A 20,042-nucleotide genomic window follows, 5' to 3' on the forward strand; every position below is an offset into this window, starting at 1 on the left:
ACCAACAATGCTAGCCTGTGGATTAGCTGCTGACATTTTTGGGAGAGTGGGTTAACAACACAGAGGGATTAGACTGTCCTCTGTAGAAGACCTTGGTGGCCCCAGAGCAGTCCCTGCTGCAGACACACAGCTTACTGACTAACTGGAAGGACATGTGGGCGAGACCTTTGCTGGGTCACAGTTTCGTAACATTTAGTAAAGAATGCACTGTTTTGATGTAGAGGGCAGCTCATGAGGCTTCGCAGCAGGTTATTAATTACAAACATGTTGTGCACAGGTACAGTTTGAAATGCCACGATATGATATTTAGTGACAAAGATAAAAAAAAAACTTTAATGAGTAGGTTTACTGGGTAACTAAACTGGGAGCTATGGTGAAAGAAATAACCTTTTCATACATGCACAAAACCCCTGAAAAATTGTTCAGGGTGGGTCGCCTGTATGAATGCAAACTGCTGAATGGCTCACCTTGAAATTTCCGGCAAGCCCCCTAGTCAAACCTTTGCAAGAAGTTCGGCTGAGCCAATATGTGAAGGAAGCAGGAAGATTCAGGAAGATTCACCACGAGCAAGCAGGCAGGGTTGATGAGGTTTAAATCCTGCGACTGCTGTGCGACCTGTGCGATAGTTGCGCAAGTAATGGCGCAGCTTCATACTCTACGTTGATACTGTAAATAACTGTATTTACAGTTAGCATTGACATAAAGGCAAAAACTGTCCTTGAAGCTTCAGAATCTGTGACTTTGTCTGCCATCTTGAGTTTTGTTATTGTATGCCTACAGTGATAGGACAGTGGGTGGGGTAGGAAACAGGGAGAGAGTGATTTGAACCCGGGCCGCACGCTTTGGAAGATGACAGCCTCTGTACATGGGGGCGTGACCTAACTGCTAGGCGATCTGCGTCCCATAAGTGAAAATCCTCCGCTGTGAGCGACATGTGTGAAAGAGCAACTCAAAATGAGAGCAGGGAACAGAGAGCAGAGGGAATGCAGGGCTAACAGTGCGTGCATGAAAAAGGGCTTTAGATGCATATTGGCTGAGGTAATTCAACTTTAAGGCGAAACTGATTAAACACAAATGCTCAGACTGAGCGTCAACATTTAAGTCCCCTATCCTTGAATAACTTTGTCCTTAATTGCACCTGGTTTTCAATAGATTCCTCTTTGCATGTCTTAGCATTTATGAATGTGTGTTTCTGTGTGTGTGTGTGTTTGAAGGTGCATCCAGTTTGTTTGTTCGTTCTCTGATTTATGGCATTTCATTATCAGCCGGCTGCAGGGGTGTTTCCAGATGCCTGCATTTTCCAGTCATCCGCAAGATTTACTGTCAACAAGTACCATCATCCTGAAACTATTCCCCGTGCTTTTTACTGTCTGCATCACGTAATAGATGTACGCTCCGCTTCACTGACTCAATGCGTGCTCTAAACACTGATAACTACTTGTTAGCAACAATCACAGTGGAGGGTTGATTTCACATCGGATTAAAAACTAGGATCAATTTAAGCTTTTTTTTAAAGACTACGAAAAACCATATGGAGCCAGTGAATTATACCTGTGATTAAGTTTATGTGCTTCAGGCGTCGAGCCACAGTGTGTTGTCATCAAAACAAACACAGACAGAGCTGCCATGTAGCACAGCGGTGTAAACATGTAGATTTATGTGATATTTCCAAGAAGAAGCTACAACAGAAATCTCGTTCTGTGAAACAATGAAATATAGTAGATCTATATTGACAAAAGAAACAGTATGCACAATGAGTCAGGCTGGTACATGAGGACCATTTCAACCAATTTCACAATGATGGCATGTTTCATCTTTGTGCACTTCATTGTTCCTGCTTGTGTTTCTAACATTTATCTGCCAACTACAAAATTAGAGCGACATATTTAATTCAATGTGTCCTCGCTTCTGTTCTTGGAGTGCTTTATGCAACTTGCTCTAGCCTTGAATCGGCAGGAAAAACAAGATTTCCTGGTGGGGGGGGTTGAGAAGAAGTTAATTTTCCTCATCCTGTTCCAAACACAAGCCTTTTCTTTTTTCTTGTCCATTTTCTTTTTTTTTTTTAAACCACAGCAGCAGGCCCATGTTTGTCTCCTTGTCACAGCTGTGCTCAGCAGAGAGGGTTGACCTTGGGGACAATGACACCACACAAAGCAGCTAGCCGGGCTGTGACCAGAACCACTGCGAGCACCCCTTGTCAACACTGAATGGCGGTTAGTTTTACAGCTCGCTGACTCATTCAGGCCTACGACAGTCATTAAGCCAAATATGTTGCTAAACATACTTATTCCTGCAGGAATTGGAGTGGACTATCCAAAATGGGCTGGAAGTGCGATAATAATGCAGCTATAGAAAAGAAAAGTGAGTAAAGTCGTAAAATATTGAATGTGATTGAATATTGAAAAGGTGTGGTTTGGATAGAGGATGTTTGGGGACAGTGAGGCTGCCAAAGCGGAACACGGAGGAAGGACAGAGCAGAGATCTGCTGGTGACCTTAGCACGCAAACCACTGCACTTCTATTGTCCAGCAAACTTCATACAGATAAAGAGCCACGTACATACAAATCAAACTGGCAGAGAGTAAAATCTGTCCGTGATTTAAAAAGTAAAAACGTCACTAATCTCATCCTCTCCTTTGAATAAGGACATTAAAACTCCAGATTGGGGAAATCTGGTACTTTCAGAATCAGCCTAAAAAAGGAGCCAATCTCAAACAGGCAAGTTTTGTTTGGAGCGCTGTTGCCGTGGAGACAAAAAACAGATCCAAACATAGGGTTAGAGGTTGCCCTCTTATGGAATGTTTACCAAAGTCTGGATGAGAGCAGGTATGGAGCAGCGTCTTACCTGTCGCCATATGGATGACATGTTAATCACTCCTGTGCTAAATTTAACAGACAGCAACGGTCTGGGCCGTGTTCAGGGGCTTAAGTCTTTAGGGGGTTCAGAGTAAGTCATGCCTGTGGGAATGCTCTGCACTGAGGCTGACTGATATGTTGTTTCCGACTGTAACATTCAGAGGAAGGTGGTCAGGGGTCAGCAGCCTCCACCCACCTCTGCAGCTTGGCACATCCTCTGTAGCCGCAGGGATGATAAAAATAGAACCGAATAACAAATGGCTCTCACTCCACGCATAACTTAAGTTCGTCACTGTATATAGATTCCCTTTTAACAACAGCGCTGATTATAACAAAATGACTTCAGATAGGAAACACCAGAGTAGGAAATGTTTCTTTGAGAGAATACAATCAGAGCTGAAGCTATTCCTCGGATAAGTCGATTAAAAAATATATTTAGTTTGAATGAATCTATTCAGTAAAATAGCCAGCTTTGGCCTCAGATCTGAATTTGTTTCTCTTCCTATGCTCTTCTCTACATGTATGCAAGCTAACTGTTTGGATGTTAGATTCTTATTTGGACAAAAGTAGATATTTAACAAATTTTATAAAAACATTTTTGCATGCCAATTGATAGGAATAATGATCATAGGTTGACGTTAAAAATATAGTTATCCAACAAATAAGTGATGCTCTGCAGTCTTAAAAAACAAAAACAAATAAAGCCACCTGTTGCAACACAACAATGCAAACCGAATAACATTACATGACACCTGCTCCACTAAGGAAGGGATATAAACCTGCCAACAAAAACACACTGGGTAAAGAATAGCTTATACACTATGAGAAAGAAGCACCTGCTGTGGCACAACATCCGCGGCATTTTAGCCCCACAATCGATGCAAGAACAGCCACCTGCTGAAGGCTAACAATAGCCACCAGCTAAGCTATTCACTTGAACCCGATGCCTTATCCACAACTGTGACTGAGCGATGCTGTATATGCTGAGTGAATGTCAACTCATCACCGGCGAACACAGACACATACCAGCACTTCACATTTATCATTGTTACATAAAGGACAGAACAGCATGAGTGTGTACAAGGTACAATCACACCAAAGTGATACACTGAGTGCAGGGAGGTGTCAGTGGGGACAGGAACAACACAAACACCAGGTACCTCTTGCATAATCCAGCATAAGATGGAAGGAATGCGAGTGCATGATGGTAAACACTCCATGATCCGCACCTCTTCAAACCTTACCCCCATCAAAATATGCTGAGATAAACACACATACTATTTCTCTGCTCTACAACGATCCACAAGACATGAGGGATGAGACAGGAATATGTGTTTCCCCCTGAATTTGCTAAATGTACAAAAAGTTTTACTTTCTTAAAAAAAAGATTGTCTTAAAAATTCTTCAGGTATTTTTGGGGTAAAATCTAAATAAAGTCAGAGACCTTAAGTGCCCTGATCCCACACTCCTACAGCTACACTATGCGGCCCTCTAACTTCTTTCCAGATTGTCAAGTTTTATCCTCCTGCTGACCTCATCATGGAATAATCGATCTTTACTTTATATTTGAATAGAATAATAGAATAGAATAGAATAGAATTACTTTATTGATCCCAAACTGGGAAATTGTGGCGTTACAGCAGCAGGTTGTCCAAACACACAATATGAGCAAAAAACACAATGTTAGCAAATTTAAACACAATATAATATTAAATACAAAGTAAATAAGCACTAAAAATATAAAAACTAAGAATGGGAATATATACAACCAGGATTTAACTTAGCATTACTCGTCTTAAATATGAAAGATTAAATGTAAATGTGCAAAAACAACCAAGGTTGTGACGTAAAATCACCCACATAGTACGTATACTCCTTTTCTCACCTGCTTGACCCCTTTGTGTAAATCACAGGAGTGTTTACAGTAGCTATTTCTATGTTGTGTTTTCTTTAACACAGTTTGCAGTCATCATTCACCTTCCTAAAAATATATATATGTTGTTTGCTGGGTTAACTAGTGAATACCTTCTTTATTGGTTTAATGTCAGGACTTGTTCAAGGCAACACATGAAAGAGCATTTAAGCACAGAGTCTGTTATGCGTCTTACTTTAGAAGAGTCCCTGTCATCAATAAATCAGGTATATGGTAAACATTTTTTTTCAGTGTATGATCTGATTGTGTTGATGTGGCTATTTAATATGAGATGAATAACATACAAGGGAGTGTTCTGACTGAATATATTCCAAAAGACCAATATATTGGGATATATTTCTGAAGCTTGTAACATCCAGGATTATTCAACACCAAGTCAGAAAAAAGTATTGGATTAAACGCGATCAAAAATGTTTGAGGCTTGAGGTTTGTGGTGTTGTTTATTATTAACAGATTTGGAAAGTCATTCACCTGATAATCTAAAGAGACTGTCAAGGATACAGCTTCATAGTTGATACTAGAAGAAAGGATTGTGATTACTCCCTATGACAACAAGACAGCAACAACTTTATTTGCAATTACAAGTGAGTAATATTGTTAATAAAGTTCATCATTTTTTAGTGCTTGAATGCTGTATTATGCTATTCATGACTTGTAAAACACAACTGTGATTTCTGACTGAATGAAAGCACTAAGCTCAGCCCTGTTCTTCCTCACATCTGCTCTGTGTTTACATCATTTGAAGGATTTGTATTGTCTAGCTAAAAAGATTAAGGGGGCGTCACGACTCTGTGTGTCTGAAAGGACCCATCAGTCCCCTACTACTATTACCCAGTGAGCATCCCCTTCATGAAGTCATCATCTCTCTGGCCTCAATCAATCACTCTGCGGGGCCTCCACTGTAAAAAGCCTCCTATTAGGCGCAGTGAAAGCTCTGTTTACCCAAGCTTAGTGAGTTACCTTGGGTTACTGCAAGAATGGAGGTTGTGGAAACAGTTGGCCACAAACATAATGCTCAGCACGTCGCCTCTATATACCACTACGTTAATTATTACACAAGAGTGACATATTGGCAGCTTTTAAGATGGTGAAGACTTGTGACGTGCATCAAGACAAGGCAATATCTACAAAGAATTCTGAGAGATAATTCAGGAATGTGAGACTTTTTTTTTTTAAATCTAGGATTCAGGCTTTTCTTCTGGTTGCAGTGTTTCAAACTTGGTAAAGTGATCTTCAGGTGTAGAAACTTGCTTTTCAATCATTTTTCATGAGATAAAGAGTACGTTCAAATAGTTTTTAAAACACATGTTACTTGTTAGAGTAGCTCAGTCTGCTGGACAAAAGCCACGTTCACTTTGACCTCATTCTGACGGCGATAGCTAAGCAAGGCTGACAAAGTCATTAAGTGAGCAAGCAAAGGAGTCTGAAGACGCATGTCTCACTTGAAGCGTGTCCCCCCCCCCCCTTACTCACCCCTGCCCTGGCTTTTCACCCTTATACCCCCCTTCTGACCCCTTTTGTTGGGGAGAAGGGGTCTGAATCTTTGGACTCAGCTAATTATAGAGTTTTAACGTCTGCTTGACTAAGCCCTAAGTGCTGGAGGACATTCCTACAATTGGGAGATTCACTACAAGTGTGTGTGTGTGTGTGTGTGTGTGTGTGTGTGTGCGCGCACTTTCTTCAGCATGGTCCCAAGAGAAAAAGAGCTTGTTTTATTGGAAACGTGAGCCATTTAAACAGCAAATGTTCAATTAAAAAATCTCAACACATTGAAACTGAATTAAAAAAAAAAGGGAAACCAGACACTATTATAAAACTGCAGCAACTATACGTACACATTATGTTTCTAGGTCTTAGAATCATCAATATTGATTGGGAGGTTATGAAAGTTGATAATTTCTGTAATCTCTCTGAATCTTACTTTGTTATATTTTCATAAACTAAAATGATTTTAAGGTTAACATTCCCTATTGGAGACCCAAAGCCCTTCCAATTTCAAATCTTTCCAAAAATACAAACTTGACCTCCAAGATTTAGATTTAGAGGACTTGCCGACTGTGCTATAATGTATATATATATCTATATATATATATATATATATATATATATGTGTGTGGATTAGAGCTTGTGACTTACCCCACTCTTAGGTTTTGCTCCGAGGGCTGTTGTGGGTCCTGAGCTGGAGGCAGCACCAGCGTGCGGATGTGGTGGGTTTTGTGATTCTGCTGGTAAAGATCTTTCATCAAACTCCTGTAAAAGGCAAAGTCACAAAATTGTAAAAGTCATTGTTAATTGATGATCAAGAGAATGTTTGAATCAATGGAAAGCACACTACAAAGTTCATAACCACTGGAATGATGCCCAGTGTCTATAGGCATTGTTATGCCTAATATGGCCACTAGATGGAACGATATGATTAAGATGAAGATGAGGATGGAAAGGAAAGAAAAAACAAAATAAATGTAATTTGTTAAATAACTTTTGTTTTCTTTGTTTTGAATGCTGAATCCAACAGTAACAGCAAGCGTGTACCTGGCGTTGTCGTCGATGGAGGGTCGGGGTGCTGTCCATAGAGGAGGTGGCACTGAGGGCATTGTCTATTTCCTGGTCCAACTGGTCCAGCTTCATCAGCAGCAACACCATCGAATCGAGGCGAGCATGCTCTCGCTGAATAAAGACACCAATCAGAGGAAAACAGGATTATCACTGAACTGACCAAAACGTTTTACATTTACATTTGTAAACAACTGTGCCACAGGAGGTCATCCAGGTTCGATCCCCAGTGTCCTCGAGCAAGACACTGAAGGTGTTGAGAGGTGGAATAGTACCATAGACATGTAGCCAGTTTTCCATTAGCCTCACTAATAGATATTTTTGACGACTGGGATGATATCATGTAAGGCTGGAACCAAAGAAGATTTGTATTGAGATGTTCCTCACATCCAGGTAGACAGGTTTCCAATCTACTTAAGTGTAATACTGGGATAGCTTACTCTAAACTTTAGTTCATGTTAGCGTTCATCATACTTCAACATATGACAATAAAAGTTTGATACTGACATTCTTTGTGTTTTCAGTTGAATGGTGCACTTATCCATCCACTGATGAACTTGATGAACAGTGATTTCAGACTATAACTTTCGATATACATTTTGTTAAGTAAAATCTGGAGTAGCAGCATGCCTAAATGATTTTTATCACATCTATCAGTTTGCTAACTGAACCACTTAGCTGGCTATTATGGGTTAAGATACAGACTTGTTTAGTTGGAAGAACTATAATGAGCTCGTTGTGGCTTTATTGTAGAGCCAGGGGCAACTTCTGGTGTTCAAAGGATGAGGTAATTCTTTATTGCTCCCCAGAGGGGAAATTCAAGAGTTGCAGTGGAGGACACAAAAAAGCAAATAAATAAAAAGTATATACAACTGGTTACTATAGGAAGCCAATGCCAAATAATTCCATTAAGGTCCCATATTAAAATCACCATTTTTAAACCAAAAACAAATATGATTTCAGTTTGGCTTGTAAAAACAAAAACAAAAAAAAACAACAATTTGGTAGCTCATTCCCTTATTGGCCCGCCTCAGCTTTACTTCTTTACCGGCTCTAGATTGAGCAATAGTTAGCTTTAGACAGCATTTCCAGAAGGCAACAACCATCTTTTAGCTTCATAGGGCCTCTTCAGAAACCAAAGTGTGACATCACTGAGACTACGTCCTGTGTTGCACACTTAAACAAATCAGTTTTAAAATGACAGTGCCATTTAGTGTCTATTTAAGTTGTACTTCTTATTTGTTACTTTGCTCCTTGTCCAGGTAATTTTGCCTCTTATAATTGAAGGGCTCTCTTTTGTACAGTAAAATCATTCTTCTTTCCCTGCTGCTTACTTCCTTTCCCTCTTCCTTTTAAACTCGGGCTGATAACTCTTATCCTGACACTTTCACCCTCTGCTCTTCTGTATCCTTTCTACAGTTAAAATAGTCACAACTGTTTCCTCTCTTTTTTTCCACACACCCTGTGCATTTCATGTCTTTTTTTCATTGACACTGTACCTTTTTTTTTTTTTTACTTTTATTACTTCAAGACAATATATTCTTCTCAGTCCTCTAATCTGCAGAGCTCAATTATCCACTGTGATGCTATGATAACAAGTCTCATACTGACCTCAGGTGGTGTGTCTCCAGTAAGACAAGCTAAATGACATACAATCCAGCCGGCTCAAAACTCCACCAACCACTCTGTCCTTGTTTGCCATCCCTCAGTCCTGTTGTTAAACGCAACATAAACCTCCATCTGAAGTTTATTGTAAAATCCCTTTCTGGTGTTCTTTACATGGTGCATGTTTTCATTTCCTCCTTCCTTTCTTTCGTCCAAGCTCTGGGCGTGGCTCTCTGTCTGAGCAGCTCCCCTGAGACAAACCCCAAGAAATTACATCACACAGCTTGTTCATTAGTGCCAAACAAACCTTGTTACAATTTCCCTAACGGGCCCCGTTAAACACTTTATAGGGGTGATATCATGGGACGAACAGCAATCGTACATTTGTGAAAACATGTGCTCTGTCCTGTCTTTGGTGTGATGCATAAAGTGATGTGGGATAAATTAGACACTTAAGACAAATCATTAACATATCTGGTGAAGTGGCTAATGTGGCTTCACCCTCTATTAGTTTACTTTACAATGGGTGTGCTGCGTTAACGTGATTTTTTATAAGCTGACTGATGCTAATGTGTGTCAGTTTGACAGGTTTACGGATCCCAGATAGGATCTACATCACGATTAACAAGCTACAGCTCCAACCCTGGCCCCTGGCTCGTAGCTCCATCCCCTAATAACATCTTATGACTGGAGAGCTTACATTTATTTTCCAGTTAGGGCCCAATTAGCCTGTCCAAAGCAGTTCCTATTGGGTTTGCTGAGAGAGCACATAAGACACAGAGGGCCATGTGTGTCATGGAAATGTGTCTCTCATTGATGCATTCATTGGCATTCCTAGCCGGTAGAAGAGCAGATCGCTACGTTCTGTCTGCTTGGAAAAGTATCACAATGAAACATTGTACGGTGGTAAAACAATGACATCTTTACGAGGCATCGCTGAATGAACAAAAGCATCTGGCTCGGGATGGCAACAACAACCACAAAACAGAAGAGTCAAAAAACAAGTGCACATGATGTCAGGCGCCTCAGCGAGGCAACGTGCTTTAAAGGGGCATTCTGGTGGTTTGGGTGCTCTCAGAAGGTTTCTTTTTCTTTCTCTCCCATCTTTTGAGGTTTCTGTTACATTCCTCTCCACTTCCTGTTTTTATAGATGGGAGACAGTTCCCACACTGTTTGAACTCTGAGACCCTTCCTTTCCCATTCCTAGCTTTCTTTTTCAAACCCCCTCTTACACCCTGTGCCCTGCATCCCATTTCTCAGACCTGTCAGTGTCCTTTCCTGTGAGGCAACAACAGTGAGCAGATGATTACATATCAGAATTCTCTGCACATAATGTTTACTGTGGGTATGTTATTGGTTTAACCAAAAGACAGGCATTGAATTTTTATATGAGGCAAAAAAAAATGGTGCACTGAGACTGAGACTGAGATGATGTTGCCAGGTCGTCTGCAGTCAGATAAACAACAATTGAGCCAATGTGGCCCTCTGGTCAGGACACGACCTTGTTTCTAAAACAAATAAACACACTAACAAAGCCCAATATCAGGCTAATCTGAAGAAATTATGCAAACCAGATGGGTTCATTTTACAAACTCAACCTGCAACAACAGCTTGAGTCACAGAGGGTATCTTGTCAGAGATAATTCCACGCTGTTGTGTCCATCAGTTGTATAGAAAAAAAACAACAGTTATTTTCCTTACAATAATCAGGAGCTTCTTCTCTTTCCTTTAACTACAGCATGTTACCTCCCTTGGGGGTTTTATTGTAAAGTTGCACTGCCTGACCTTCTGTCAAGCACATTTTCTTGGTAAACTGCCTTCATACAGTATGTACACCACAGGGTAAGAACCACATGGTGCAGTCAAAGAGGAGGCGAGCCAACGCCATATGGTGCATGGATTGCCTTGGGGCCTACACTTTTATGGCTGAACTGTTTTTTGTTTTTTTTCCAGGAGCCAGTTTTTTCGGATACTTAATCCATTAGTTTAAAGTCATCCAAAAAGTGAAACTGGAGCCAGTGTTAATAAATGCAGCACTTGTTTTCCATGTCCCTTCTCTGGTCTGTGTTGTTGTCTCAGTTTTGGCAGCTGAAAGAGTGACATCAACTTTGGTCATGATAAACATGGCCACAAAAGAGTCAAGGTTGCAATCACAGATTACTGTTTTATTAATGCTGTGAGGAAAACTAAAATCTGTAGAATTACACAACAACACACATTATAATAACCTAAAAGACGGTAGGGCTTAAAGCAGAAAGGTTTCATTAGCATGCATTGGTGTATTTTAGGGAAGTGACCAGTAACTTATTGTCAATTAGAGCAAGTTAAAAGCAGTATACAAGTGAATAAGATCAAATGATATAATAAACCTGGCATTATATACAAATCAAACCCTCTATGTCCCACATTCAGACCACCAAGCCACTGCTGAGCTGACATGTTGGATAGTAGAGTTAACTGATAAAAAAGTGGGAAATGATAAGTTAAGTTAACAGTAGTTGATAATCTTGTTCATTCCCTGCTGAGTGCTTACAGAACTAATCAGATATTAACAGCGCATATCTGAAATGTTTACTGCTCTTTATATCATGATATACTTTCCTTTAATCATAGTTCTTTTGTTTAATAAATGCTTTAAAGAAATGCCACATATACACTTATTCAACCACAATAAGCACATGATAATGTTGATACATCTGCTGCTGCTTTACTAAACTATTAGAGTTACTTTTAAGGAGGCCTGGTCTTTTTCAAGACGTATGCTTCACAAGAATTTAACCTTCCACAATAATGTACTTGTCTAAACAACATTCTTGATTCGTGCATTCATGCCTTCTTGATAGGGCCTGTGTGTGTAAATAATGGATTTCTTGTTTTCATTCCTAAGAGGCAAATGGCAACTTGTAAAAGTGAATTAATTCTGTGTCAGTTCTCAGGCCTTTTCTTGTTTCATGGAGTCAAACATATGAACTGTTTTTATGCAGTTATTGCACTTTGCTCTTTATACCTAAACAGCACAGACCAGAAGGGCTTCTGCTACAGTATTTGCTGGAGAGCTAGTCTTTCACCCCAGAGATTACTTGAGCCTCCAAGCCCCTCTGTGTTCATAGTCTCCATGCCCTTATAGGACCTTGTTTTGCAATGAGCAGTTGAGAAAGAGTAAAACATTTCACAGATCCCCCCACTCACACAACTGCAAGCATGTGAGAGTGAAGTCATTGTTTTCCTACGTGCTTGCCAGAGTGTGGGACAAAAATGATTTGTTGGCCCAATATGCCCAGTCAGTTCAGAAGAAAATAACTTAATTTCAAGTTTCTGAGGTGCACGAGTCGTGTGTTCTCAACACAAACGGAAGGACAAAGACAGAAAGTATTGTAGCCTTCGTCAATCATGATCTTCCACAACTATATTATATGCATCCTTACCTTTCTCATGCGCACTTTGACCACGTTGTCATCCCTCTGATCACCAGGTTCATTTGTTGCTTCTAAAACCGGACTGGAAAGTTGTGTGTTACTGTAAATAACAGCTTTTGCCTCATCATCTGTCTCCTCCATTCTAGACCCAGTAGTTCCCATCCTGTGGTGTTCTCCTTGACCATCTGCCACCTTGGAGGCAGGTGACTCACCAAGGCAACACCCACAGCCCTCTAGGTTGCCATGGAGTTCCTCTGGTGAGAGCTCATCGTTGACCTCTGCAGTGCATGGAAGCAGGTTCTCTAGGTGCTGTTCAGTGGCTGCATGTTTATTGCTCACGCAGAGGTGCTGAACATCTGGACTTTGGGTGAAACATGAGATCTTTTCAGGATTCAGTGCAGGGGTGTCATCTGGCTCAACGTGGCTAACTTCTGGGATTGTATCCAGTTTTGAGGCGCAATTTTCCAACTGCATAGCCGTGACTAGATCCTCAGAACAAGCTGACTCTTTGGACACTGAGATTTCAAGGATGTTTTCTGTTGATTCACTGATGGAGGTCGTTGTTTGTTCATCCATGTTTGGACCCTGACTGTTAGCCTGTACTGGGTTTCCATCTGAATATTGTTGCTTGTCTAGTTTTGCAGACGACATAGCGTTGTTAACTGTCAAGGAGCAATGCTGACCATCGACAATAATATCAGTTGATGTGACTGGTCCATTCTTGACTTCAGATGCAATCTCACTGCCTTCAGCTTGTACACTTTCTTCTCCATGATGCCTGTCCATCACTGTTATTTCAACATTGTGCTGTTTCAATGATATCTGGGAGGATATTTCACAATCATTAGCAACATCCGATGCCCTAGTGGTGCCATGATGATCCAGCTCTCCTTCTTGAATGTCTCTTGAGTCATAATCAAGTCCTGTATTTCCATTCAGATGTTCTTGGTTGTTTAATCCATCCAGTTTTTCTGCAGAATCTGCACTCAAGCTTTCATTTGCTCTTTCGTCAGATACTTCTTCTACCACAAAAGTCACAACTGGTTCCACTGTTTTGTTAGCTTGTGACATCACTTCGCCACTCTCCATCATATTAAAGGAACAGTGTTGGAGACCATCAGGTAAGGTTACATTTATATCCGAATGGCCAGAGGTGGAAATGGTCTCTTCCTCTACATCTACATCTGGGAGGTCAGTGTGAGGATCCAGTTCTGTGGATGACCGGTTTAGAGCAGATATCTCAGGAGGTCTGCAGTCACCCTGTGTATGGCTCTCCTTTGTTTCCTGTTGATTTGGAAGTTTGCCAGGCTTCTCACCAGCAGATTCAGACAGTGGAAGCCCATTGTTAGAAGAGATAGAGATGCATTGTTGCTCTTCACGAAGAAAATGTGGATTTTTAAAGACACTATCATTATTGCAAATGTCAGAATTCTGGACACTCTCGGCACCATCTTTACCTTCACCATTAGTAGTTTTCTCGCCGTGACTACTGCTACAAACTGAAAAAGAATGGTCTGCTGTGGACATCCCACTGTTACAGTTAAATAGAAATTCCGTAGAATTTCCAACAACTGTGGTTTTGAGATGCTCTGATTCAGAGGCCCTTTTAGGAATGTCATCTTCCACAAACTCATGAAAGTGATTAACTGATTCGTCCTGCGAATCCAGAGGAACTTTTTCGTGACTTTCCATCGACTGTTCTGGTTCTTTATCATCATTTGTGAGCTCAAGAGTCTGGGCCGCATCCTCTGGGGGCAGTCGGTGGCAGCCCTCTGGCATGGAAGCACACCTCATACGTCGACCTTGTTTGGAAGCCCCTGCTGCCATCCAGGGACCCTCGCTGTCCACCCCATGACAGCAGACCAGATCCAAATCATCATAACTGTACTGTAATCCTGAAGGATGCGTCACATGCTCCTCCCAACTTCTTTTCCGTATGGCTACTGGCATGGTGGACAGCCAGTTTTATGCCATAGAGCGCGTTTTGTTGCCAGGGAGAAAAATGGAGAACCGGATCTGCTGCAAGCGAGAGGAAAAATGGGATGAGAAACCAGTGTTTCCAAATTATGAGTTAACAGAAAATAAATGAGCAGATGACAGCATGATACATAATGTTTTACTTTTAAAGTAAACAGTTGAGGAGTATTTCAAGAGGGGCGTATTTATGTTGCGTTCACAGTTTAAACTCTGCTGGATCTGTATGAGATGACAGCATCCAAGATTTGCTAATCTTAGTCATCTTAATCATAGAGAGATGATATCTTAATAGCAGAGCTGTGCCAGATGTTACTTTACAGTCTGATAACTACATTGAATGTCCTTCTTCTGATACAGTTGTCTTTGCCTATAGTGTAATGATGCTCTGAGGAGTAGAGTAAACAAAGCTTCTAAAACATCAAGATAATCAAGATAAATGAAGGTGTCCCTTGTTTACATTGTAACATATCTGTGAAGTGAACTGCAACAAATTTACACCGCAAATGTTCCCTAAACACTAACTTTAGAGATGCAAATTTAAAACTGGTCTTGGAGAATCAGGGTGTTGGTTCTCTTTCTTTCTATATCTCACCATGCACTCAAAAAACTTAAACTTCCAATGACAGCCAGTGTCCCTGAACAGCTGGGTCTGCACAGGCCAACAGCATCACATTAATCAAAACCAAGCTCTATACTGCGTTTTTTTTTCTCCCTGTTGTTCTAGGTCAGAGTGTACAGAAGCAAAAGAACACATAGATTCAAACAGCAGTAGGTACTTGATTCATGCTGTAGATCTGCCATAATATAATACAGAAGTTTAACTATATAAGCAAGCACAGGGTTAAAAGGACATCCTGGATAAGCCGTGATGTGTATGGAAAATTAGGCTTTAACATGATGACAAAATCGCTCTCATTGTTCACGTTACATGGATCACAAAAAAAGTTTCTGGACACTATCTCACTGAGCTGCTTCTGACCTAACATTTTATAAAACATGTTATCAAGATTTGAGATGGGTGTTTGTCTTTTCACTTCATCACCTCTTATTTCCTCAAGAGAAGATCCGGTGGGTCCCAACTGTCATCTGCACCCTCTGGCATGAGCCTAAATCCAGTTTTTTTCAAGAAATCCAAAGGAGATTTGTAAATATTGTACCAAAGTAGTTGCTCCTTCTACTCGTCCTTAAACCAACAGCGCAACTGACACCTCAATGCATTTCAGATATTTTATGCAGGAGTTTGATCAATGTTTACTTCTTTTAAATTCTTCAGTGGTTTAAATAATAATCCAGTCGCTGTATAGTTAGAAAAAAGTCAACCGGCAAGAATCCAAAAAATAGGTTGTAGATCCAGTATTTTCTTTAAGATCAGTTCTCCAGAAACGTCACAAGTTGCCTTTTCATTCATCCACTGAAAGGAATGCGTCCATGAAATATGAATCCATCTTTTTCCATGCGAGTTGATATAGGTTTTTATTTTGTAAGAAGTCCATAGTCTTGGTTTCTTCAAGCCATTTTCTGGACTCCAGTCAATATCCTGGCTGTGAAACTGTCCGAAAGGCAGTGAAGCCTCGGAAGGCAAGCAGAAAGCCGGGGAACAGTGAGACGTCCAAAGACAACTTCCATCTTGATCACATTAGGGTTTTTGCTGACGCTGAAAGCAGAAGGGTCGGGGTGGTGTAAGAGGGGCTGGGTTTTCTTTCCCCCACTCCACCCCTGCTCTCCTCCGTTCTATCCTTTTTCTCATCAGGTCCCCTCCCCACTGGTTTTGACAGGGAGTCTGAGTCACATCCTTGGAGCCCCATCCCCCGTCTCACAACTCACCCAGCACACTATACGCATTTATTCCCTCCTCCCTCCTCTAATGTACTTTCTCCCCTCGCTGTTTCAAAAACTTCCTCTCCGCGTCTTCTTTCAAATCTGGTCTCATTCCTCTTCTAAGTGGACGTTTTCCCTAGTTCTGCCTAAGTGTGCTGTTTCACTTAGGGTGGACAAGGCTACCACCAGTTGGTTTTGATTAGTAACAGACAAGCTGCCTCGCAAGACCTCCTGGCTGTGATCCAAGAGAGATTGCTCTAATATTTTGGCAGTTATTCCTGGAGCATGCTTTTCTTCTAAAAATGTGTCATCTTGTAACTGGTCAAGCATTCTTATCCAAACACACTGGTAATGACAAAAAAATAGCAAAGCTTGATATCTCTACAGATAAGCACGAGGAACACATTTTTTTAAAATATCTGTCAATTGTAAATCAACAACAAAAGTTTTATGACAAAAGGTAACATGTTGGAAGTGCTTCTGACTTCATATCTATATAGTATATATAGTCTATATAGTAGACAGAAAGGAGAAAAAACGTTAAAAGGAACAAAATGCCAGTAATTCATTTCCTAATATAGTAATTTGTCAGAAGCACTCAGCAGCCAGACAAAGCAAAAGCAGCAGTATTTACATATAATGTGACTGAAATGATTTACATTTAAATTAGCAAAAAATAATCACTGTATAAAATCATACAAGTGCTACAGCAAGCTATTTCACCTAAACTAACTCAGTAGTACAAAGACTAGTGTGTCAAAGCAGCAGGGACAAAATGGAATGAAGCCCCTTCCAACAATCCCTGTAACCCCAGCCTCTGACCTTTGGGTCATCCAGATGTTAGGTGAGTCCCTGGATGAGTCTTTTCTTAGGGGCCTCGCTGGGAAACTGTACACTGCCATCAATGTTGGCTCTCCAGGGACACAGATGGTTGTACTCAAGGGAAAAGATCCAAGTTCAACAAGACTCCTCTGTAGCATGTCACATGATGCGCTCTGTGGTTACGCTGAGTGCAGTGTAACGAAAGGCAGATCTTTTCGGTCACAGTAGCTTCCATGTGAATATGGCTTGTGATTGAAGAAGAGAGGCTGACACAGAGCATGACTCGGTCTATCCACTCATTACTTCATGTGGACATCCAACACGGGTCTTTAATTTGAAAAGCCTTCCCCTTCTGTCCTAACATCCTGCACGGCCACAGGATAACTGGTCTACGTCACAACTGATCCTTTAGTGACACTGTGCAAACACATGTTCAATCAACAACATGTGTAACAAGAATGTCCGCGCATGTGAGCTGCAAGAGAACCGGGCATTTAAATGGAGCATTAAAGCAAAATGTAATCCTGAACAAAACGTCTTCGGCCAGGCTCGCTGCTCTGTTGCACTCACAAACGCTTTGATGTCAACTGCAAGCATGCTAACACGCTTGTGTTTATCAGATAACAATATTTACCATGAACACCATAAGTTAAGTGTGTTTACATAAAAGTCTGGTCAAAATCTAATTGCAATCATTATTGTTCTATTTCAGTACAGATCACAGTGGTTGACCAAGGGGCAACCTTAAGGGCTGACAACAAAAGCCAACAAATAAGTGCCAGAATCTGCAGTTCCTCAGGAGCCACTTGACGTTGGCTCTAAAAAGTCGTTTTCAAAAGTGCACTCCAGGCTGCCCCTGAAATCTTCCTCAGTTGGTTGTTCACACACATAACGCTGCCTTGTCACATATGCTCACCCTGACTTCAGAGAGAAATTTAATAGGTTGCTGGCATTCGTTTGTTTCGGGTAAAGTCGGTGTGAATAATTCTGTTGCTTGAGCTTACACATGAATCTCAAACAGAAGTTTTTTGCCAGTGAAAGTACCAAAAGTGATATTACCCACAGGCCCCATGTTAAAATGACCTACTTAATAGCAGCAAAACACAGCTTATTTTCTGGTCCAAACAAAACAACTAATAATAGCTAATACTTGCCAATACTAATACTTTCAATATTCATGGCAACTTTAAGCAGGATACATTTGTATATAACTTGTATGAACTTATTGATATTTTCTCACTAATTGGGAAGTGTGAGATGCTTACCATTCCTTGCTTGTTAGATAATTTAATATTTGTCATACTAACATTATGTAGTGGCTGGTGCAAAGGTGTCAGGATTATTGTTGACCTTTCCCTCCTGAAAAGACAGAGGTAGGACGCCCTCCCACAAGAAAAAAGGGTGGGCAAGCATCGAGTCTGCAATGTCTGACATGCCCTCATAGTTTCTTTTATCTGATGAAGAAATAATTACACTCGGCAAATGCCACAAATAGAATTTCTTTCTTATGGAAACATGAGGTTTAGGTAGCTCACGTCACAAGCTAATAAATTAGCATGGTGTTGACATTTTATTTATGAAAACTTGACATTGACAAATCTCCATCAGAGATTCTACTTAAAAATATAGAATGCGGGGACAGAGACCTTGAATTCAGCATCCATGATTATATTAACTGCTTGATATACCGTAATACCCGAAAAGTTCACCGTCAGTCCAAGAGGTTATATCATCGTCGGAAGGTAACTGATGGGTTCCATACCCTACGCTCCTCTCAGGCATCACACTCTAGCCGAATAGGGAAAGAAAACCATCATGGCAGCAGCTGGTACACTTAAATGGAGGCTTCAAAAAGGCAGGGGACAACACATTGGCTGTTGCCAGTGGTTGCGTCCATTGTTTATACAGTCTATGTGTCAGATAGACAGAGACACCAACATTACCGTGTCTAGAAAAATGCCACTAGCATAGCTAAGGATGAGTCACTTTTCAGTTTTTGTACAAATCTTCACATCTTTTGACAGCGTCTTCAAGAAACCATATGAACAGAAAAATTCCAGGATTTTTGTGGTAATTGGAGTGTGTTTGAGTGTGTGTGTGTTTATCATCTATTTTTGAAACTGTGTCAATGATCATGTATTATGTATGTGGGTTCATTTAAAAGTTTGTATTTGTTTGCCCTTTAAGAGTCATCATTTCAGGCCAGACTGCGGCCAAGTTCCGCCACACAGCAGACGAGCATGAATGTTGTCGCAGGCATGCAAGCACCATTGGTCATATGTCTACAGCCGTCACATACAAGGTTAAGAAAGAGCCATTCACGATTCACCCTATAATCCCCCACTGTTCAATCCCTCGCCTTCTTTAGTGGAGCAGCGAGGGCCCAGAGGAAACAGCCTCACATTCCTCGCTGATATAGTTTATTATTGGAAAAATAAGCCCGTCTAAATCATGGGCATTGAAGAACACAGGGTGTTTGCCCATGTAGGAAAATGTAGGTGACGCTCGTAGAGAAAAAAAAACACTGAGTCACTCCGAGTTCTTACGTATACAAAGACTGCTTTGAGAGGATTAAGTTGCACCCCTTTTTAAGGCTTCCTTAAATAACCGCTTTCTACTGTACATGCCCAGTAGTTATGTGAAGTTGTAAAAACAGACTCTGGGTTCATTTACACTGAAAAGAAAACTAAACAAAATGCCAGAATCTCATCTGGAGATCTAAAAATAATACCAACAAACCACAGCAAGATCCTTGCAATGCTTTCCTGTCACTTGCTTTGCTCCGTGGTTAACGACTTCTTTTGAAAAGACCAGAGTCGTGTTGGTTGAAATAGCAACGTTTGAGGCCTGGTTGGGAACTTAAGCAATCGCAATATTCTTTAATGAAACATCCTGATGTAGCTGATGCAACTTACAAAGCCGACTGAGGGCTACATTGCTGTCTTTATTAAAAAAACAGTCTTAAATCATCCCTGGATTTCAACTCCCTTTGCTCCCGTGGGTCTACATGCAAGAAGTCGTCGTGGGAGAATCTGAGGGGGCCTTGGCCACTGAACATGGGTT

At 40.9% G+C, this 20,042-nt stretch overlaps 1 protein-coding gene and 1 long non-coding RNA gene across 2 annotated transcripts in view; one reads left to right on the forward strand and one right to left on the reverse strand.

Moving 5' to 3' along the window:
* The window catches only part of dlc1 (DLC1 Rho GTPase activating protein), an 84,383-nt gene extending 68,460 nt beyond the window's left edge, over positions 1-15,923 (reverse strand). The window contains exons 1-4 of the mRNA XM_020661258.3: positions 15,382-15,923; positions 12,372-14,381; positions 7,321-7,455; positions 6,925-7,038 (exon numbers count right to left, since the gene is read on the reverse strand). Of these exons, the coding sequence (XP_020516914.2) occupies positions 6,925-7,038; positions 7,321-7,455; positions 12,372-14,312 (2,190 nt within the window). The 5' untranslated portion in view covers positions 14,313-14,381; positions 15,382-15,923. The remainder of the gene's footprint in view (positions 1-6,924; positions 7,039-7,320; positions 7,456-12,371; positions 14,382-15,381) is intronic.
* LOC136179845 (uncharacterized) lies at positions 874-7,440 on the forward strand. The gene is made up of 3 exons (XR_010666780.1): positions 874-2,213; positions 2,297-2,361; positions 7,304-7,440. It is a non-coding gene; the product is annotated as an uncharacterized lncRNA (long non-coding RNA).
* Positions 15,924-20,042: the final 4,119 nt, after the last annotated feature.

This window comes from Labrus bergylta, chromosome 1, assembly GCF_963930695.1.
Source record: "Labrus bergylta chromosome 1, fLabBer1.1, whole genome shotgun sequence".
NCBI classification, from domain to species: domain Eukaryota; kingdom Metazoa; phylum Chordata; class Actinopteri; order Labriformes; family Labridae; genus Labrus; species Labrus bergylta.